The sequence below is a fragment of the Eschscholzia californica genome, unplaced genomic scaffold, assembly GCF_041429995.1.
Source record: "Eschscholzia californica isolate CP2 unplaced genomic scaffold, dmEscCali1.0.p SCAF_1, whole genome shotgun sequence".
Lineage (NCBI taxonomy): Eukaryota > Viridiplantae > Streptophyta > Magnoliopsida > Ranunculales > Papaveraceae > Eschscholzia > Eschscholzia californica.
Window position 1 is genome coordinate 81,939,157 of NW_028238198.1, and position 22,858 is coordinate 81,962,014.

The window sequence follows — 22,858 nt, forward strand, 5'->3', positions numbered from 1 at the left end:
GATGAAGATTGCACCTCTTTGGTTATCCGACTTCACAGAGTTGTCTTCTTGTTTTATGAAAGACAAATCCGTAGTTGAAATTCTTACTCCCATGAATAACTAAATCCGTCCATTTAGGTTAATTTTGGAGAATTTGCCCTCAAGTTGGATTGCAAAATGGTGGTTGCAAACTAAAAATACATAGTTCATATGCCCTTTAAGACAGGCATCTACCCTTTAGCTTATAAGCTTACCAACATTCATTTTCTGTACAAACCTCCTCAGCTTGCAAAAAATTGTCGAGTACTTTTGAGTCTGAAAGGTCTTTTGTGGGGGCAATGAAGGGAGATGGAACGAGCTTGTAAACAAAAGTTAGCCAGTAATCAGTTTCTCCATATTCTAGAGAAAAATACAGATTCCCTTACTCAAAGGGAACCTAAATAACTGAATTTATCGGTATCCATACTTATGTGATACAAAGCCGAGATCCTTCCATAAATAACCTATGAGGCGGCATCTGATATAAAAATGACAGTACTAATATTGTGTCCATTCGTTTCCATTGAAATTAAGTATTTTAAGACCCTATTAATGTGCACAAACAACCAGTAATGTCTGTTAAGGCTAAGGAATCAGGCTTTTGTTTCTAAGGAAGCATTCAAGTCTCTAAAGTGTTTGGCTTTCATGAATTTTAACTGGCTAAAAGCTTCCAATTCGACCAAAACAGTTCCACAGCATCTGTCCCAAGAGAGCCTAATTTATATGAAAGATCTGCAAAAGGTAAAATCGCATTTGTTAGCATTATATATCAACCATACATTAAATTCGGCTGAATAGGCAAATTCGAACCTACATCCAGCCGAAACTTATGCAGTTTGAGGGAAAAGCTTGTTAGGATCTAACTCGACCGTGGAAGTATGCTATATAATACAGTTCAGTCTCAGATTTCAAATTTCAGTTTACCAAAAAGAGTATAGGTGCAAACCTGTGAAGAGCTCATGTCATTTCCACCTGTGCCCCAACTGATATTTACTTCTATCATATTTAAGCTGCAACTCATTAACAAGATCAGAAATCTTGAATTTCCTTCAAATCACTAAAAAACATCAATATCAGCACAAACTTTGACTAAAATCCGGCAATCTTGAAGATCTCAATTAGTGAATTGATCAATCACAAGATAAATGCCAAACAAAACATAGATGCCATAATTTAGAATCATGTTCATGACCCAAAAGTTCTTTTTCTTTTTTTTTTCAATGGGATCCTAAAACCCATAACAAAAGAAGAATTCCCATGATATCACAAGCCCACAACAAGCAAATGGAGCTTCCTAGAGTATAAATATTCATCCAGCTTAGAATACATAATCTCTTTTCTCAGAGACAAACTAAGCTCATCATTCATATCAAGATTCAAGCTATCCTTCCATAATCCTTTCTTGAATGGGAAGCTGGTGGAATGGTAGTCATAGGATGTCCATGCCTTCGTCCTACAACAAAAAGGTCGGTTAAACAATTTTTTCAGAGAGAAAAATGGCATCATGCTTCAGTAAAGAAAAGAAATTGCAATTGTCAAGGAAATAGAACTCTATAATCAAAACACAAGTGGAAAGGCAGCAAATATGTTTTATTAAGTACCCCACGGTTGTGGTTGCCCACTCGCGTATGCGCTATTGCCCGGAGAACGTGGGCCAGCGTTGTTGCAGTTGGGAGGAGGTGGTTGAACTTGAACCCTTGGAAGATTCCGATCACCGCCGCGTCCATATGCAAACTGCGAATTGTTTGACCGCTGGATAGGTGGTTGACCAAATCGACTAGGAGAACTTTGTGACATATGAGGTGTGAAGTGCGACGACTTTGGCATGGAGCGCGCTTGTGCAGAAGGAGGTTTTTCTGCGTCCATATGTGAATATGTTTGAATCGGTCCGCTTACTCTGAATTATCACAGGAAAGTCGGATCAATTGAACATACTGGAAAAGATGCCGATTTTTTTATTTTTATGAGAGATGTTCTTTTTCAGATTTTGAAAATGGTGGATTCAAACAGCTTGTAAGTACGAAAGTTTACTTTCGAAGTGACATAAACTCAAAATGCATAGAAAACAAGTTGTGTAATTCAGTTCTGTAATTCTGGGCAAGTGGATTTAACATAAAATGCGTTTTGAGAAACATACCTTTGGTTAGATAAATTTGAGTTTATATGTGGCTGGTATGTATGGTTCAACCTGCCGAAACCAGTAACTGGAACTGCAGGATCCCAATTCTGACTAATTCGCATCACGTTGGAGAATTCGGAAACCATGGAGCCCATATCAGAACCATCTTCTTGCAAAAGGAGTTCATCGCTGGAGAAAAAATAGGGTGTTACAAGACAACTTATGTACACCTAAACCGATATATACTACGCATTGCCCGCGTCAACGGCACTACGAAAAATCCAGTGTCAAACATTAAAGGATTTTGAATGATAACGATATGATAATTTTAACTAATGTTAATTTAAGATAAATTACTCTTGTTAAAAATTTGTAAGATAGTTAGAATGTTTTTGAAAGTTAATTTCAAATTATAGAGAGAATCACAGAGATTTGTTCTAATCAAGTAAGAAATAAACATTTATTCTCAAATGATCTTTTATAATTTATTGTGGAGTTCCTATTTCTGAAGGATTTTGGTCATGTAATGTACTATAATATCCTTAGCTCTCGACAAGTTACAATTAATACATGAAAGATAAAAACATGGTAAAAATAAGGTATTCTACTTAACAACCGTTGGATTTTTCTTATTTAGAAAACCCCTTCTATTTTATTATGCCGACATATATAGGCAATACTAACCAGATGAATCTACATAGGAACCTCGGGTAGAAAGATTACAACCATATTCCAGGTAAGAAATAAAATATCAGAAACCATAATTCACCAGGAGAACTTTGTTTCCCTGGTGGACTGAATCTCCATATTTGTCGTGGAAGGGCATATTGATAATATATCCTTACTGGCACGACGAAAGTTGTTTATTTTAAGCCAAAGCAAAATACAAGTTATTGTTCGGTGTCATACATTTTATCCTTAGTAAGCTCTGGTGCTTAGTTTTAAAAAAAAACTTCTATCCTACTTGTGACTCTACTACCTCCAGTGATGCAAAATTTCGCTCTTTCCAGCTCTTTATAGTAGTTCAACTAAAACTTAGTTGCAACAATTCCAACCAGATGGTCTTACCCAACTCCCCCTTTACCTACTACAAAGCTTTGTGCAAGTGCATCATAGGTCCGTGCACTAGTCTTTCTTGCACACCCGACTCTTAATATAACTTACTGCTACAGCCAGATACGGTGTTCAGGTTGAAGATAGAGATAGATACCTTCTCAAAGTAAAAGAGAAAAAACAGGATACAGCAGGTATTTTTAGTTGCTTACATATTCTTAAAGCAAGAAAAGGATATGTATGTATATGTATGTATATATATATGTCATTCTGCTTCAAATTTCAGACAACGTCCCAAATTTGATTGGAATATAAATTAAGTCCCATGTCTATCTCCGAACTTTGGCGTTATCAAAACTTGGACGAGAAAGAAGTTACTATGCACCTATTAACATGTGTACAGCTCAGTTTTTTGCTGTATTGGAAACTCATTTGACACTAGAGTACTCAAACTGAGTAATCCTATCACTTCAGATTTTCAAAAAAAAAAAAATCCTATCACTTCAGTAGGTGATAGGTATAGAGTGAGATTTTGTATGACCATCGTGAATTACTAGTAAATCGTGTCTTTACAAAAAAAAAATACCGGTAGGTCCAGTACCAATCTATATTGACGTTGTTTTGCATAATCTAATAATGGCTAGTTGAAAAGCTAAAAATAATAAGTAGAAGTGAAGGATCTAGTAACTACAACAAAAGGTTAATGAGTGTAGCCTCAGCCTGATAGTGGACTTCTCCATTAGTCGTATTTGACATATCGTACCGTGTTACCAATACGTATTTCCATTATGGTACATGGCTAATCACAAAAAGCTAAGACACAAAAGATAAGCAAGCACCAATTAAGTAATATAAGTCAACTGCAGAAATATTAATTAGCAGTAAGATACACAAAGAAAAAGAGAAAGATACAAAACCTTTTAGGTTCATAGAAGCTTTTAGTGTTTACCTATAATTGGGATCCCAATCTCCGGGATCAGGTAGCGAATTGATTTCGTTGGCCGCTTCCGAGCTTGGGAGATATGACATATTAGGATTAACTTGACCAGGTTGTGCAGCGCTCTGACTGCTGCCTGAAGAAAATCCTGAGCTGAACCTAATGTTGCTTCTCTGGTGCCTCCGGTTTGGTACACTAGATGGTACTTGAACATTCCTAGAAGAACCACTGTGTCCTCGGGAATTTCCCTCGAAGTGGCTAGAGCTGGCACCATCATTATGATGCCCTTGCCATGATAAATCCTCCTGAGGTTGAAGTGAGTGGCTTCCAGGATATCCCCAATTTCTTCTCCTCTGAAACTGGCTCACACCAGCAACTTTACCGAGAGGTGATCCATGAACACTACTTCTTGCTGGGGATGTTGGACCATACTTTCCGGGAGAACCAGATGAAACCTGAATATGGGCATTGGGAGGAGTAAATTGTGATGGACTGGCACCCAAGGACATTGGCCCAAAATTTCCTGCAGATGGGCTGACGCCAAGTCCATTCCCATGAGAAAGTTGAGAGGCCCTCCATCTAGAATCAGAGCTGGCTCCAGCTATTGATATCCCACCCTGTGCTTGAATGCTCAGTCCAGATGGACCAACAGGGGAATAATATGGATATACATTACTATCATCCCCATAACTTCCGCAGCTGCTCCCAAGCACAGCTCCGTCATTGTAGCTACCATGGCTTCCCAAACTACCGTAACTACTAGCATGTGAAAATGAAGCCACCTGAAAGTGTGAACTATTTTGTGGAGGCCCCCTGTCGATGCTTAAAACCTAAATTTTAAGACAGATTGTTTAATACGCAATAAAAAAAAATTATTAGTTGTAGTGTGACTGACCTGGTATAACAAAACACTGTAGCAATAAGATGAAAGTTGCAGCAAGCTAACCTGAGGAGAAAGACCAGCAGCAAACCAGTGACCTCCACCTGGGTGGTGATCTACCTTAATATTTTGAGCAACGAACTACAAAATATGTAGGGAGAAATCAAAATCCAGATCCACAAAGAAAGCAAGGTTGACCATTCAATTATCACGGGACTAAAGATATGAATTCACTTTATCAGGAGAGAAGAACGATGTCTACAAGTGTACAATATGCATCTAAATCTCACGAATGTAACAGAGTCCAGACCATGGAGTATTTGATAGTGGCATAGTGCTCAAATTTTATAATTCAGGTATACCTAATTTTCTAACAGTTGATGTGACATCTAACCCAATTCCTATTAGAACTCTAGTTTCTAAAAAGGAAATGGTCCAAATACAAAAGTAGGTCTTGAAAGGAATACAAATAATAAAGCATGTAAACACACTAACCACACGAGGGGTCTCTGGAGGAGGTTTATAAGGGCATGTAAAGGGCTCGCCTGTCAGAAAAGGATGTTTTGATGCCTGAAAAGGGAGGAATAAAACCATGAATCTCTAACAAATAACACCATCAAGCCAACAACTGAAAATGACAATTGACAAGATAAAGTTATTCTAAATGAGCGCAAGAACCTGCACAGGAGACCACCGCTTCGCTGGATCAAATTCAATGAGACCCCTTAAGAAATCAATCATTGCCAAGCGAGTTACATTTTCTGTATCATGGCCAAAACAAGAATGAGATAGTGATTTGCTACTGTCTGTATATATGGCTATATTGCGTCAAGTTTGTAATCACCGACTATACTGCTACTAAAATAGAAAAAACCACTAACCTCTAGAGATCTCTTCTTGAGGTAGATTTTTTCGATATGGGTAGCTTTTAACAATATCCTCAAGCATCATATTGTTGAAATACTCTTTCCCGACTGTTGCTTTTTTCAACGCCCTCTATGTAAGTCGGCAGACAGAAAATGAGATACAGGGAAAGAAACAACTGCTGTTGTACTAGGAAGCTTAAGGGAATATTAGACTTACAGCTTCATATTCCTCCGCAGTTACTGCTAGGTAACCACTTTTCCCACCCATGAAGCTTTCGTCGTTTTCCAAGTTCCGTACACTCCCGGTGCGCTTAAAGAACTTGCCTGTGTTTTTTGCATCCTTCAGTACATAATCCGGCGGTTGACATCTACAGAGTTACAAAGATATATGTGCCATACAACTTAATAGAGTAGATGTCTGGGATAATTACCAAAGTAAAAGTAGACAAATTTAACTGTTTTGAATGCCTACATATTACAGAACTAAACTGGCATAGTTTTGGAACATCAAATGTACAGCAATAGCTAAACTGATAAGAGAAGGTTTGGGTTGGTCTGGAAGAACCACTACCATATCTGATATCCCCTTCTCTATTGAACCACATAGCTTATGAATGGAATAAGTGGGGGACACCCTCAACAAAGCTAATCTGAGCATCAGCAGATATATAATTACACGAGCTTAGACTAGTCAAGCTATGACTACTATATATTAGCATCAGTTTACGGACAAACATACCCGAGTACTGTTATCATTCGCTTGAGGAGATCATATTCCGAAGCTCCGGGAAACAGAGGCAGTCCTAAAAACAACTCCGCAACAATACACCCAAAGGACCACATATCAATAGCAGCAGTGTATCTGGACGATTGTCAAGGATCACCTTGAAGCATCATGTTGACTGATGAACCTCAAGTGCAAGATAATAAAAAATAGAAATCACAGAATAACTAAGAGCCGGTGCATAAACAGATAACTGAAAAGCAGTATAATGACAAAGCATCTATGATGAATATAAGATTGTTAGTGTCAGTGTCTCACTTATGTAAAGCTCAGTAATGAAAACATAAGAAAGCAAACTACAGATAATGGAAATTAACGAAAGCATCACAAAGATGTACAGACTATAGTTGACCATTTAACCCTTGTTAGGGTAAAAGTGGCTTCATAAAGAGATAATTTTGTTCCACTATACATAAACAAAGACCTCCCACAAGATATCGTAAGTTATTTCATCTGAAAGGATACTGATAACCCAGAAGAATTTCAGGAGACCTGTAGTAACGACTCTGCAGCAGAAAAGGAAAACAAAAAGAGTCAAAATGGTAAGCCAGCGGAAGATAGGGCATTCATTACGTAAACAGTATATTAACCAGATCGTCCTAGACGTATAATAATGACCAAATTCTCAACAAAACATTATAGATAAACCTGAATGTAGGAGTAAACAGTCCGATTTTCCATACAAGCTGATCCAAAATCAATTACTTTGATTTCCCCTGGCTTCAATCTGTTCAGTAAAAATCACTACTGAAGTTTAAATTTTAAGGGAACCAATATGCAATTCAACCGCTCCTAAGCCACTGAGCGAACTAACTGACCTTGTACACAGAAGAATGTTTTCTGGTTTTAAATCGCAATGAATGATTCCAGCATCTTTCATCAAAATCAAGGCTCGCAAGATCTAAATAAATGAAACAAATATAGAACATTGCAAAAAGAATGTACTCATGAGCTTCAATAATCACCATATAACGATGCCATACAATCTAAAAAGCTCGATTGATGGCACAAGACAATATATATTATAGTACCTGTTTTGAGAAAATTTGCACAATGTTTATCGTGAATCCTCTAAAACTGTTTATCTTGATAAGCTCATACCTGATATCCAGAAAAGTTTCATTGGCATGATCAAAATATGACTGAAAAGATTAAACCAACAGGAAAAATATATACCACCAATCTTCAAATGAATTCAATTTTAAATTAACTTACAGATTTGTATCAAGCAGTTCAAAGGAAATGCAGAGATGCTTTTGGAACACAAAGTAATCAAAAATGCGAACTATGTGATGCTTATCCTCTGGATCGAACTTCTTATTTAACTGCAATAATTGAAAGACATAGCTAACACATAAACCTTCTTTTCAAGATGTATAAATGGAAGGGAAGTTTTATAGGGGACTCCCGTAAGTGTCATAGGCGCCTCCTTCCTTCACAAGCTCCCTCTCAAATTTGCCTTAAGGGAGGCGCCCATAACACTTAAAGGGGGCGCCTTTAAAACTACCCTAAATGGAATTCCATGTAAATATCTCAAAGCGTGGGAACTATCCCGTTCCAATTACCATCATCAGAAGAGATACTTCAACCAGTGCCTGCTGATAATAGGCAGGCTGATTCTTAATTATCTTCAAAGCAACAAAGCCATTGAGTTCTGGAACCCAGCACTTAGCAACCTGTCCAAAAGTCCCATGCCCAAGCATATCCTTAACAATGTATCTGCAACATGGCAGCACATCAAGTAACTTAAACTACTAACATAGAAGTAGTGACTAGTGATATTAATCATTACCAAAGTAAAGCAATATCACAAATACCTCCGTCGCTGCTCCATGTTGACCAAAACAAGATTCACGCTCAAGATAAGATCTGAGTTTGCATTATCATAGCCACCATTAAGCACACCATCGGATGGGCTGGTTAGGAACCGCTTCGGGTTTATTATGTCAGAATACTTGAAATCTGGATTACATGATTGGTACGTCTCAATTATGTCTTTAGTTAATCTCACAACTAGCTGCAAATATCAAAGCTGTCTATCAGCAAACTGGGCACGGCATTACCCACTATAAGGCTATAAGCATGAACACCAACCAAAAGATTATGCCATCAAAGTACTGGAGTCACCCTAAGGAGCTTTCTTCAGGCATTTTAGATCGGTCAAAAGATACTTCAACAGTTTCCCTTGTTACTTGTAATACTAGGTTGTTTAAGTACCTTATTCACTTAACTATACTCTGAACTCCAATTAACACCTTCTACAAACTAAAACAAACTGCAATAATCTGTCATGTTTATGATAAAGGGCATTTCGGTAGAATTTTCTACTGTTCGTTGGACTATATCTAATGACGTAATAGTTCCTCGTAAATGTCTACTAGCTCATTCATTTTATTTGTGTTTTTCCTGAGAACGAAAAACAGCAACTCTCTTTGGAATGAACTAATGTAATAACAAAGTCAATGGAACTTGTGTGTGTGCTACATCGTCTAAAAGCAGTTCAGTGCTTTGAAACTTAGGAAGCATATGAACTTTGAGATCGTAACCAGTAGCATTGGGGACTAAATAATCTGAGAAAACAAGAAGTTGGTCTTGTTTCGAAAAATTTCAGGCTTACTTATTACTACTCTCTCTAGAATTTGGAGCTTTAGATGCAGTTCATCACCAAAATCTCAAAGCACATTTCAGATTTCTATACCCTTTTAGCATAAGAGAGCACATTTCAATTGTGAACTTAGAAACTGAAATTCAATCAATATTGAACCTAAAAAATCTTATGCAGCTGATTAGCAAACCCCTCACGTCTAAAATACAGAAAAAGTGATTGTGGGTGCGGGGTAAAAAGGTTCTTTTAGCAAGAGAAATACCCAATTTCTCCAAATTAAGATTATAATAGCAGATGTTCATAGCTAAACATGAATAATCAAAGAGCTAAATTAGTAACCCAAAAAAAAAAACAACTGACCCGTCTTCTTAGAACAACGCCGGAACTATTCAATTTCTGAGAAGTTTCCCCAGCCAGTGTCTTCACAGAATAAGGTTGGAAAGCTTTCTGTGCAGGTTTCCATGCCGACTTCAATGAACTGTTCCCTGTACTATTTCCATCTTTCTTGCTATCACTAGCTTCTTCCATAGCCATATGAAGGAAAAACAAAATCAAACTCTAAATAAATAATAGATTGTTCTCTGATAAAGCTTCCGGTACCCGAATCACTTCCATTCGCTAAATAAATTAACCCTAATTAGATTAACGAGGTTTAGGTCCCTAATCTGATCCCTCGAAATGATCCAAGAAATTCACCAGAGGATTCTAATTCCATCATCGGTCAACAAAGAACCCCCCAAATTCTACATTCAACAGAGAATCTAAAACATGCAAATTAGGTTTCGGGAATATGATCAAAAGAAAAAGAAAAAAAGTAGAAAATTTTATAAACGAAGATTTGAAATTGAAGATCACTAGGGTTTAGGTAAAGCAAAATCTAAAAACAAAATCAAATGGAAATCGATCAGAACGATGATGGTCGAGGAGGAGATGAAGAGATGACACGAAGGAGAGAGAGAGAGAGGAGTAAACGATAGAATTTGGGTTAGAGGAGAGAGAAAGTAGAGAGAGAGAGGAGAGGATTTTCTTCCGCCCTCGTCCCTTCTGAGAGAGATTCTTTAACCAGCGGCTTATTTTCTTCAATAAAATAAAACTTTTTACACAATTTAGACCCCTTATAAAAGTTGACCATGGTTGAGTTAAAAAAACATTGGAGTCGGGTTAAAATATTGGAGTTGGGTTTCTTTTGTCATTTTTTGTCACCCTATTTGGTTCAGTGAACCTCTCTCTCTCTCTCTCTCTCTCTCTCTCTCTCAAACAAAGCAGCACTATGATTTTGGGTTAGTCCTCTAGTGATAACCAACTTACTAATTTGAACCCCCACATTGTCCAACGCGTTATTTTACCCCGAAGCTACGTTAACTTTACTTTTTGTTTCAATATTGCCCTTCACCTTTCATATATTCTTTCTTCTTGTATCTGTTTCTCTTTTCCTCTTTCGATATTATGTTCTCCTTTGAATATGTATTTATAAAGGTCCTACGAGAAGTCTGATTGGTGATAACGAAGCCTCCTTCATATTGTGTACCTCTTGTAGAATTTTTGTTGGTGCAAGTCTAATGGATTAGAGGAGAAGAAATGAAAAATAAAAACATATAGGAAGATACAAAAAGGGAAAACTTAGAAACTTTTTTTTTTTTTTTTTTTTTGAGAATTCGACTACGGTCTACGTTAGTCGTTACAAGTCATTTATACATCATGAAGATGTGATACGCGCGATAACTGCCTGATTTAAACTATAAATGGAAGAGGTCTAAAGCCCGACAACATGAAAGAGGTCTAAATCCCGACCAATTTATTACATTATTAACTTTATTTATAGCCTAAATTACATGGGATAAATCTTGATGACAAACTGCTTCCACCGAGACTCGATCCCACGACGTCATGGCCTTAAAAGGGTGACCAACCACTGTATCAAAATTAGAAGAAGAAATATGTTGTTGCTACAGGCTCAGAAGATTAAGGTGTGGACACAAAAGACTTTTAGATTAATCTCTTTTGACTTTATTAAGTTAGAGGGTGTCATAATTGCAAGAAGCTAAGAATACAGTTTATTTGTTTCTTTTGACGGTTCATTATTTCACCTCTCTCATGTCCATCCTCTTCACCATTGCAGACCATTACATCTCTCTTTTACTACTCACCTAGTCACCTCCCTCTCTCCCTATATTGTTCTATATTTTTTTTTGTTTCTATAGCTCCTTCGTCGTCATTGAGACAGATAACTCGTTTGACCCTTTCAACAATGACGAAGGAAGAGATACGAACAATTGTTGGCGCTAAAATGACAAATCAGTCACATATGAAGGCTAAATGGGAATGAATTGAAAATGTAGAGTGCCACTTGGCAAATATCGTACACCAGAAGTCGGGTGGCTACTCATCCTCTATTTCTGAAGTGACACGTGTACTTAAATCAGGTCCAGTGGACCCATCTTGTTTTATGTCATCAATAGAATGTTGATGTGAGAGAATAACCAAAAAGGGTCTAGGAAACTTTCTTCTACAAAAATGACCCGACCAGATGATTTTTTTCCTTCTAATGGTTAAGGGGTACTGCTCGTTTATTCAAGAACTGAATTGAAGTCGAAATTGGTGTGCAAAAATTAATTCTACTTTTCATACTCATTAAGAATTTGATTTATTAGTATCGGACTGTAATGAGTTAATTTTGATGTCAATTGTACGTATACTAGGCATAACCCCCGCCCGGTGGGCGGGGGAATGCCCTTTACGCAACTGAACAGTAGATATGATAGTCGGTTGGCTAAATTTTCTATACTTTCCCACATTTTGTATTTCCTCCCTGTAGTTTCAACTTTTCAGATCAGTATTCTTCCCACATGTAGCGTTCTAGGAGTATAAGATTTATCTTAAGTTATGGACGCAGCTGAACAGTTAAATGTAAATAACTGTATACTAATTACTAATTGTGTTACTAAAGAGAGATATATACAATGAAATTAAAGAATCTTGTCTCATGCACAAGGGAAAGAACAATTCTAACATACGTTCTTGTGGATGAAAAACTAATTTCTGAAACACTTCCAGAACCTTGGCATTAAACATTAAGACAACAAGATAGAGAAAGTATCTACCTTCTTCAATGTTGACAAACACCTTGCACTCTGAGGTCACTAAACATTAACCTGTTTAAAGAACCTCTCGCTACTATAATAATCTAATTAGCAAGGCATTCAACAATGGTTTTGAAGTTTGTAAAAGCGCTTTCTCTAGGTGCAGTTGTGACTTGTGAGGAATATATTGCCTGGTTCATATTCTTCTCAAAAGAGAGATATCATCAGCTAGACATCTTACCACATGCACCAGTGGAACCAGCTCTTGTAGTGTCTTCCCATAGCCCACTGATAGAATCTACGAATGTGTGGAACAAACCAATAAATGTAAATAATTTAGTTTCTTGTTTCAGTAGAAGATGACTGATATCCATTGCATGCTTGGCGACTCGTAAAACCATTGGCTTCCTTCTGTTGCTCATGTCGTGCATCATAAGCGAGTCTCATAACCTGTATGGGGGACATAGGTAGCATGCTTTGATGCATTGACCATGACATAATCAGCTAGAGATATATCACCGACCTAAAAGAGAAACAAAGAAAACATAACGTTAGGATTTACTGAATTCGGATAGAATTTGGAAAAAAAGTACACAAAAGAAAGTAAACCGATTTCTTCGTTCCGAGGACAAACATATCTGACCAGAAATATTCTTACACAATGCTACCAAATAATAATGAAGATGTATGGACCTTTAGACTATACGAAACTGACGTAGCTAGCTTATTGTACTTAAATATTTTTAACTTCTAAACATACACAAATAAACCTAAAAATTAACTTATGACTCATCAGTGCATCATAGCATGTGTTTGACAAAACAATGCCCGAAGATTACTTAACCACGGTTTAAACTAACAAAAAATATGATGAGCTCACAAAATAAATGTCACCTTGTTACAACAGATCATCTTCTTGACGCCAAGGGGATAGCAAAAATGAGCGTGTGTACGGGTCTGTCCATTCTTACTACCAGCCTTAAAACCTCAAGTGGTGGAGTCAAAGATAAGGGCAGTACACTCCACTAAAGAGGTACCAGCTATCATGTTCTTGATAAAGTTACGACGTCCGAGAGCATCAACGACCGTAGATTAGTACTTGGTGGTCCTAAACTTCCACAAAGTGATGTCGATGGTAAACCACGCTCACGCTCAACCTTGAGATTGTCAAGAACCAAGTTGTACTTGAGTGACCTCTTGATCATCTAAGGAGACTCATTCTGGAACCTTTCGACAATGCAATTGCCAATGCTTCCCAACTTGTAAATCAAGTGACCAGTGGTGGTCGACTTTCCAAAGTTGATGTGTCCAATGGTAAGGCCAAACTTGAGTGACCTCTTGATCATCTAAGGAGACTCATTCTTTACTCATGTTTATTTCTTCATATAATCAAATAATATTTCAATAAATCAATGGTAAGGCTAAATAATTATAAAAAAAAATTGGCATCTACTAATCAACAAAAACTCTTTAAGTAAGCAAATACCATAACAAAAACTCTAAAAAAAAAGGAAATAGACTTTCGATTCACCAAGATCTTGAAGATTGAACTCATCGATGATATTTGAATAGCGCTTCTTCCTTGACAAAGAAAAATGGAGCTTATTTAAACACCTATATCCTAACAAAAATTGGTAATGTCGAGGGGAGCTTGAAACAACTTTCAATTTGTTCTAGATATAATGGAACTCAAGATCGATGTGTAAAAAGATAAAATTAGTTCCTAATATTACCTCGACTTTTTCCAATTATAACTCATCTTTAAGCTCAATTTTTGGATCGACATTCTCCTCTGTAGACGAAGTTCTATCATTCTCTACAGAAGGTTCATCTTGTGAAGAAGTCTCCGCAGAAGCTGTTTTTTCAGTCTTTGCTTTTCTTCTTTGTTTTCAGTTTCGTTCTTAGGACTCAGGAGATTTCTCAACTTTCGGCTTTAGTTTAGAGATTTTGTTCACTCTTCTAATCTATATAAATTCAAGTTTAAATTGTCGATAGAAGTGAATGTCATGTACAAGTTTTTAATATTTGAAGAGAATCGTCAACAATACCCTGTTCTTTAAATCAAACATTCGTAAAAATCGTCATATGAGAATGTTGGAGGACTAAATGGAGAAGTCATGTCAAAACATATCGAAACTTGATTTTTAGCAAATTCAAGTATGAAACGATTAAATCTCCAAGCTCTAATCGGTGATTAAAGATTTTCTCATATAACTTAATAATTCGAAAGTGGGCAGGAATTGTTCACCAATTTACATGAAAGAAAAGCCAGTTAATATATTTGATCATTTTATGAGAAGAACCACTTACCTTTTCTGTTCGGCTTCCTTCTCTTCCAGCCACTTCTTGAGCTTCTCAGCCTAGCTCAGAACCTGAAAAAACCGAGCCACAATTGTTAATTATAAGATTTAGGTCCATCTTTACTAATATAAATGGTACAATCCCGTATCGAACACTACAATTATCCAAAAAATTCGACATATATTGAATTACAAAAAGTGTATACATTGTCGATGAATCAAACCTGAAGTTAGGCACAATAGTCTGGTCATAACACATAGCCTAATTAAAATTGCAAACCGGATTTAGAGTGTAAATCTCGGGATTTAACCTTTAAGCATTCAATATTCTCCAAATTCATCATGTTTCACCTGCCATCCAAAAGCAGTATAAGCTCCAATTACATCAAAAAGATGTTTTTTACTCGACGCATTTGGGTGTTGTTGTCGTTGTCTGAGTTAAACTTGTCACTTACCCAATGTCAAATCTAATTCACCTTCGATAATCCTTCTTCACAGACCCTGAAAAAGAAAATCGGTCTAATAAAAGAGGAAATAAAGGTAAAAAACAAATCAACAAGATTGCAAACAATACAAATAAAACTATTCAAAATTAAACTTACTACTAATTGTCAACTTATCTTCTACTATAAGTACTTTTGGTGGCCAGAAGGAATTAATTAGGAAACTTTTCTGAAGAAGAAAATCCAATTTTACAAAAATTAAAATTTAAAATGCAGGAGAAAAACCTTTAACTGAATTCTGCTTAATAAGATTTCTAAGTAGCATAAGAGGCATCAAGAATATGCAGAAATCAATATTAAAAGAGACAATATGGCAGATCATGGATTGAAATGAATCATTTATCAGTGTAACATTCAGATAGAGTGCATGAGAGTGAAAGAAAAGAAACCCAAGAACATACCAATCAACAATGAAGAGCCAAGCAGAGCAAGAGAAGAAGACCATAAACATAGCAATTGATGTTTCACTGTTCTTGAAAGATATTGATTGATTATAAATAAATAAAAAAATCAGTTGCTCGGTCAAGAAAAACCTGAACCTGCACAAGACTGACATAATTAAGACAAATTCAACTATAATATACAGAAATAATATTTCACTACTACATATTCAAGATTGTAGTTCATGATCATGTAGACCCTCTATGTTAAGTTGTCTCTTGATCTCTCTCTCTCTCTTAGTTTACAAAATATATGGAGTACACATAGTTTTTATTATATAGGTAATAGGACTTCATAAACACCTTAGAAATATAATTGAGATGAGGTTAGATGCTTGATTTCAAGCTAAGAAGGACCTTCCTTTTTTCCCCGTTTCCCTTCAATTGTTTCTCTAGAATTCTAATTCTCTCACTCATAGTTGAGGATGAAAGTACTCTTCTCTATGTAGTTTTGTATGGATCGTTAAGTAACGAAGACAACCACGAAGAAGAACAAAAATTTTGCAGTTCTTTCTTCAGCTGAAAACAGAGAAAAAATGGAATGTGGCATTGCAGGACAACAGGAGAAGTAATTATAGATGGAGTCGGAGCAACGTTTTAACGTAAGGTCACTTAAGAACTGCAAAGGACGACGAATACACATATGGAGTTAGTAAAGCAAAACATATAAAAATATATAATAATCATGATTCATGCCTACTTCACCATATTTGGAGAAATTTATTGTAAGACATGGTTACCTATAGACATGAATCGAAAGTTTATTAATCTTGGGCTTCATAAGCTAAATATAAGAGGCAGCGCTATCACTTTTCTTTTTCGGATGAAAAGCTACTTCAAAATTGGTTGTCAGTTACCATAAAATAATTTTTTACAAAAGCGAAGGGATTCACCTAATCCATAAGTGAGAGAAAATAAGTTGGAGGTAACCACAAAATATTACTTGCATAAAAACTTGAAACTTGAAACCAATAGTCATGACCACAAAATATTAGTTAGGCTTCATAAGTTAAATATAAGAGGCAGCGCTATCACTTTTCTTTTTCGGATAAAAAGCTACTTCAAAATTGGTTGTCAGTTACCATAAAATAATCTGTTGCAAAAACGAAGGGATTCACCTAATCCATAAATGAGAGAAAATAAGTTGGAGGTAACCACAAAATATTACTTGCATAAAAACTTGAAACTTGAAACCAATAGTCATGATCTCAATGTCTTGATGGTTCTTCTACATAACGTCCTACATAAAAATATCAACCAACTACTCTTTTCATTTTGTTTCGTGACTAACAGTGAGGAAATATACTTTAGAGTATAGAAAATATAACGGTGTTCACCATTCAAAGCAGTTGTGCTTCAAAATATTGTTATTTTAAATCAAACATGGTATACGTGATATAGAAATATTATGTCAGACTACATCATGATGCCTTGGCCAAGTTTGTTATTGTACACCAATAAGTTGAAATTGTTAGTAAATGACAACTATTGGGTATAAAGGTGAATGCAAAGATATAGAAGAGCTAAGGATATACAAATTTCTATATGAAGTAAAAAAAATGAAGTTGTAGCACATGAAGAACCAGGAGATCTGTCCAAACGACACTGTCATTGTCATTCCATTATATCTTTCTCCTTAGATAACTAATAATCTCTATAGTGGAAATTTGTGGTGCCAGTTTAGTAACAACACTTAGCTGCATAAAAATCACTCAATTGCATATTTATCTTTTGAAGCAGGTATCCAAACTTCATAGTGTAATTTAAAAACTTATACCAGTGAATATGAAAAAATAAACACACAATGTCGATAATGAAATCGGTAAAATTAACTCACTGTTTAGCAATTTCACGTATCTAAATCTTCAACTACCAACAAACACGTATCCAAAGAACCAAAATCGCTTCCAATTCTCTAGTGATCATTTCTTTAATCTTCATATGTTAACAAAACATTATAAGCTACAAGAAATATCGATAAACCTGGAAAAGAAATTAGAAACCAAAGTATTTAATAACAAGCAGAGGTCATGTGCGCATATACACGCTCGTAATGGGCTTAAAGTATTCATAGAGCTAATCTTTCATCTGCTCGTGAAAACACCAAAACTTTTCAGCTTACAAATCAAAATAACATACCACTGAAATTATATCCACCAATTACAGGATTAGTTGTCAACAAAAGTAAAATTCTAACTAATCAACCAGAAATTATTAGATTTTTGCCAAAAATTTGAAAGTAAGATAAAAGTATTTACATTTGACATCCTGATAAGGATTCCAAGTGACAATCATCGAAAGTACCGAAAATCTCAAAATATTTAGACAAAATTAGGTTTATAGATGTGCTTCCATCCAAATCCAAGCAACAACCATGTTTAACTTGCAAAACCCCGCCCCATTTATCTATTTATTTAACAAAGTTCGATTTCTAGCCAGTATTTTTATGTTTAACTTGCAGAACCCCTTCCCATTTCTATCTATTTATACAGCTCACAAAAGTTCGATTTCCAACCAGTAGTTTTTTTTTACACCCATGCATCTAATGCTTCTAATTTTCTTTTTCTATAAATTTTTGGCTATTTCCGAAGTGACATTAGTCCAAAATAATTACCTGATCAAGAAGCAACATCTTCTTGTTCTATCTATCTCGCTTCTGTGAAATCACAGTGAATCTCACCACCTCACTGCATCAAAATACAGAAGAAAAGCAAGAGAAATATACTGTGATTTTCCAGAAATGGAACTGAGTATAGGTGACTTGCAAGATTGAACTTGATAAGAAACAAAATGACATTAATGTGAATTTGCTAAACCCCAATTCTAACAATCCAACCCAAACCTAATCTTATGAAAGAATACTGATCAGTACTTCAATTCCAAGAAAAACAACCGAATAAAATCAAATATCATACAAATAACAACGTACCTGAATTATCTGAACAACTACTTCAATCAAATTCATTGACCTTCATGAAGATTCCTTAATCGAAGACAATTCATCAGAAACTGATTATTTTTTTTAAAAATAAGAACAGATTTGGTTGACAATCAAAGTGAAGGATATTCATGATGAGATAGTTTCCTAATGTAGATTAAAAAAACGACCTTTAAGTCTGGCCAATGTTTTAGGCAACTGCAAGATATCATATTCAAATCTTTTTCTTTGATTAGTAATATGAACTCGAGTAAATCTATACTCTCTCAAAGGGCATCCATACTACAATAGACTGCTAACTTAGAATCACCAAATCATACTCAAAACATCAATGAATAATGATACGACATAGACAAACGCAAACAGGAAAAAAGATCAATGTCATTCTAGCATGGTATAATTCTTTAACATCAGTTAACTACACCATGAAGATAGGAAAATTGTCCACTGTCTAGTTTTTAACTCTTGCTCGTTGTTTCTCAATTTACCTTGGGTTTCAATATATTGAAATTTCAGTCACTCAACATCATGATCTCCAAGGGAAAAGTGATATGAAACATGAACTTAGTATACTTTGAAGAAATAAAATTGTACCAGCATATTCTTCACAATTAGCTCATAATCTCCACGCATTTTTTTCATCTATTACATGCTACTACAGTACCAACTAAAAACTTTATTAGATACCTCATCAAACTATTTGAATAACAAGTATTTTGATTTTTTTAATTAAATGCTACTACACATTGCCTCTCAGAAAGGATTGATAGAACTGCTTTTGAGATAAATGTCGTTTAATAAGTGGTTAAATGTTGTAAATAATCATTATTTATGAGCTAATCATTATTTATGAGCAAGAAACCTTCATTAACTTGGTCTAAGCAAAGGATTTTACCTGTATCACATCTTTAAATACCCGAATCATTAGACGAGACAAATTAACGTGTGATTTGCTTAAGGAAGTACCCAATGGAGGAGAAGAAAACGATTTTGCTTAAGGAAAGTCTTAAATGGAGGATGCAGAAGGAGCTGAATCGATTTTGAGAGGAAGATAAATGGATCTGAGATGATTTGGGGAATCAATCTTCCTCATTTTTCAGGGCCTTTGAAGCATGGGATTAAACGGTAGAAGAAATGATTATAAAATGAAACCCTAGACTTAAGCCCTAAAACAAAGTAAAGAGTTACAAGACATTTTAAAAAGAAATATGATCTACATGAACAATGACATTGGACAACTAAACACTATGAAAAATTCTTACCAAGAAAGAAGAGATAGTAGACCCTACCGTCGTGTGATGACAATACGCGGTGAAGGAAGAACAAAAGCGAAATTGGAGAGAGAGAGAGAAAGAAGGGAAGAGGAACTGTGTAGAGATAATCACTTAATCCTATTGAACAGGGAGAGTTGTCAACAGAAAAAAGAAACTGAATTGGGAGAAGTCCAAAACATGAATGACTCATGGGAGAGGAAAGAACCGTGAAGGATGACGAAGAGGCCAAGGGTTTTGGTTCGACAATACGCGGTCATGATTAAAAGATGAGTAATCATACATCCATTTGAACGACTAAGATTAAAAGAGAAAGGGTTGTCTTTTTAAAATGTCTATGTGGCAATCAAATTATGTCCTACTCATATTTTGTTTTGTCCTAGTCATATTATTTGTATTAATTGTGTCCTAGTCACAAGGATCTGTTTTGTATAATAGATTTGTGGCATATTTTATTCAAGTGTAATTTATAAGTTTTGTTATTTTCGCATCGTTTTGTTAGATATTTCAACCATCTCTACTATTCTCTTTCCTGTTTTTTCATCTATAGGAGGCCCTTCGTAGGGGTGCCTGATGGGAGCCTTCCTCGCTTGAGTCTTAAGACCAGCCCTCGACTTTGTGTACTAGTAATTTTTCATTCTTGTACTGTACTAGCTCTCTTGGTGTACACGTGTTTACACAAGCCTTGATTATTATCTATTCATTCAATTCCTCCCCATTGATGGTTCTTTCTAACAACAAAAAGAAGTTTTATTTTGTTCTTGATTCATTCACACTTAGACGGGAGAAAAGAAGAAGAGAAAAGAAGAGAAACGAGTAAAGCTAAATTTAATTGAGTCGTTAATTCCATAAGAAATACCAAATACTAAAATAACGATTTCAAGAAAAAAAAACAAAAAAAATCAACGACGTGATTGTTAAACGAAGAAGGCCGGAACATCTATTTAATTTGCCAAGGACCAGAAGATCTACTATCTAGCTAGTGAGAAACTAAGGGGGGGGTAGTGGATCAAGACATTGGGGGACATTTTCATGTCCCCCAATGTCCGTGTTATTCGTTGGGGACATTTGAAATGTCCCCAAATGTCCGTGTTATTGGTTGGGGACATTTTAAATGTCCCGAAATGTCTCCAAATGTCCATGTTATTGGTTGGGGACATTTCAAATGTCCCGAAATGTCTCCAAATGTCCGTGTTATTGGTTGGGGACATTTTAAATGTCCCGAAATGTCCGTGTTATTCGTTTGGGACACGAATTTGGGGACATTTCAAGACAAATTAGTTTTGGGGACATTTGGAGACATTTTAGTGTAAATTTGGAGAGCTTTTGGAGAGAAAATGTCTCTCAAAATATGGAAGACATTGAGGAAACTTGGGGACATTTCAGTGAGGAAGATAATAAAAATAATTATTATTATCAAATTAGATTAAAAATAATAAATAACATATAAAATATTATCATATTACTGAATTATACTATTATTATATTATTATAATATTATCTTATTATTATATTACTATATTATATTATTATTATATTCACTTATTATATTACTATATTATTATATTATATTATATTATATTATGTTATAATATTATTATTCTATTATAGTAAAAAATGATATTATTATCATTACTATATTGTGCTATTATTATATTATTATAAAATTATCTTATTATTATATTACTATATTGTTGTATTATTATTGTAATATATTATATTATTATTATATTATTATTATATTATTATTATATTATTATATTATTATATTATTATTATATTATTATATTATTATTTTATTATGTTATTTTATTATATAATTATTATATTAATGTCCACAGATATCTACGGATGTCTATCAATGTCCATAGATATACGTATGTCTACGAAAGTCAAAAAATATATTTCAGATTAGTGGTACAAATATATTATTTCATATGATTATACAATAATGATAATATTAAAATAATAAATGTCCACCAATTGTCCATCAATGTCCTCAGATGTCCACGGATGTCTACAAAAGTCTAAAAATATATTTTTGAATTATGAGTACAAATATATTATTTCATATGACAATATTAAAATAATAAATGTCTACCAATTGTCCTTCAATGTCCTCGGATATCCACAGATGTCCACAAATATCGAAAAATATATTTTTCAAATATGAGTACAAATATATTATCATATATTTCATATGGTTAGACAATATTAAAATAATAAATATCTGATGAGATAATAATAATAATAATAATAATAATAATAATAATAATAACAATAATAATAATAATAATAGTAATAATAATAATAATAATAATAATAATAATAATAATAATAATAACAATAATAATAATAATAATAATAATAGTAATAACAATAATAATAATAATAATAATAATAATAATAATAATAATAATAATAATAATAATGTCCACTACACATTTTGTCCATAGATTCAGTATGTTGAAATGTCTCCGGAACAATTTGTCCGTGAACCAAATTCTTGAAATGTCTCCAAGACATTTTGTCTATGAATCAAATGTCTTGAAATGTCCATAAAGACATTTTGTCTACGAATCAAATGTCTTTAAATGTCCATAAAGACATTTTGTCTACAGACAAATGTCCCGAAATGTCTTGAAATGTCCACGAAACATTTTGTCTCTAATTGTCCCCTAATGTCCCCCGATGTCTTGATCCACTACCCCCCCTAAGCAACTTTGGAGAAATGTATCATAAGAAAATACATCCTTCAACCAACAAAACCATTAGAAGAGTAATTTTATACTATTTTGGTATGTTCTTTAAAAAGAATTGGTAGCTGTTAGTGGTCTTAAAAATCAAAAGGATCCTCAAACTCGAGCTCTGACTTTTTTTTAAGGAAGAGAAATTCATTAATTAAAACTTTGAGGTACAAAGGTCTGTTCACTACCTATAGTTTCCATGTTGTTGTACCACTCGCGAGCCAGAGAATTCTTCCTAGTGATTTTGGCCAGTGTATCTGCCATTACATTCACCTTTCTACTTACATGACAAAAAGCTCTGACTTTGTGAAGTAGTC

The 22,858-nt window shown here is 34.7% G+C and overlaps 1 protein-coding gene and 1 long non-coding RNA gene across 2 annotated transcripts; both read right to left on the bottom strand.

Annotated features, from left to right (window-relative positions):
* Positions 1 to 1,164: 1,164 nt before the first annotated feature.
* Positions 1,165 to 10,530, bottom strand: YAK1 (YAK1-like protein 1). Its single transcript, XM_086656488.1, has 18 exons — positions 9,623 to 10,530; positions 8,475 to 8,674; positions 8,223 to 8,376; positions 7,873 to 7,982; positions 7,689 to 7,758; positions 7,476 to 7,558; positions 7,306 to 7,384; positions 7,123 to 7,163; positions 6,613 to 6,735; positions 6,091 to 6,241; positions 5,889 to 6,003; positions 5,686 to 5,768; positions 5,503 to 5,577; positions 5,074 to 5,148; positions 4,140 to 4,957; positions 2,156 to 2,326; positions 1,620 to 1,915; positions 1,165 to 1,471 (listed from the first exon to the last, which is right to left on the bottom strand). The coding sequence occupies exons 1-18, from the start codon at positions 9,794 to 9,796 to the stop codon at positions 1,395 to 1,397; spliced, it is 2,895 nt and encodes a 964-aa protein (XP_086512614.1). The 5' UTR covers positions 9,797 to 10,530; the 3' UTR covers positions 1,165 to 1,394.
* A 1,673-nt stretch (positions 10,531 to 12,203) lies between these two features.
* Positions 12,204 to 20,069, bottom strand: LOC147569924 (uncharacterized). Its single transcript, XR_015231367.1, has 7 exons — positions 18,200 to 20,069; positions 15,547 to 15,684; positions 15,098 to 15,143; positions 14,954 to 14,993; positions 14,653 to 14,714; positions 13,237 to 13,667; positions 12,204 to 12,865 (listed from the first exon to the last, which is right to left on the bottom strand). It is a non-coding gene; the product is annotated as an uncharacterized LOC147569924 (long non-coding RNA).
* Between the last annotated feature and the right edge of the window lie 2,789 nt (positions 20,070 to 22,858).

What these genes read in the sequence shown, in the direction of transcription:
- YAK1 (XM_086656488.1), bottom strand. Translation starts at nt 9,796, where the DNA reads ATGGCTATGGAAGAAGCTAGTGATAGCAAGAAAGATGGAAATAGTACA. An exon ending in GAACTGCTTGATACAAATCT is followed by an intron (nt 7,759 to 7,872) that starts GTAAGTTAATTT and finishes TCTGGATATCAG; the next exon opens with GTATGAGCTTATCAAGATAA. An exon ending in GAAATTCTTCTGGGTTATCA is followed by an intron (nt 6,736 to 7,122) that starts GTATCCTTTCAG and finishes ACAATCGTCCAG; the next exon opens with ATACACTGCTGCTATTGATA.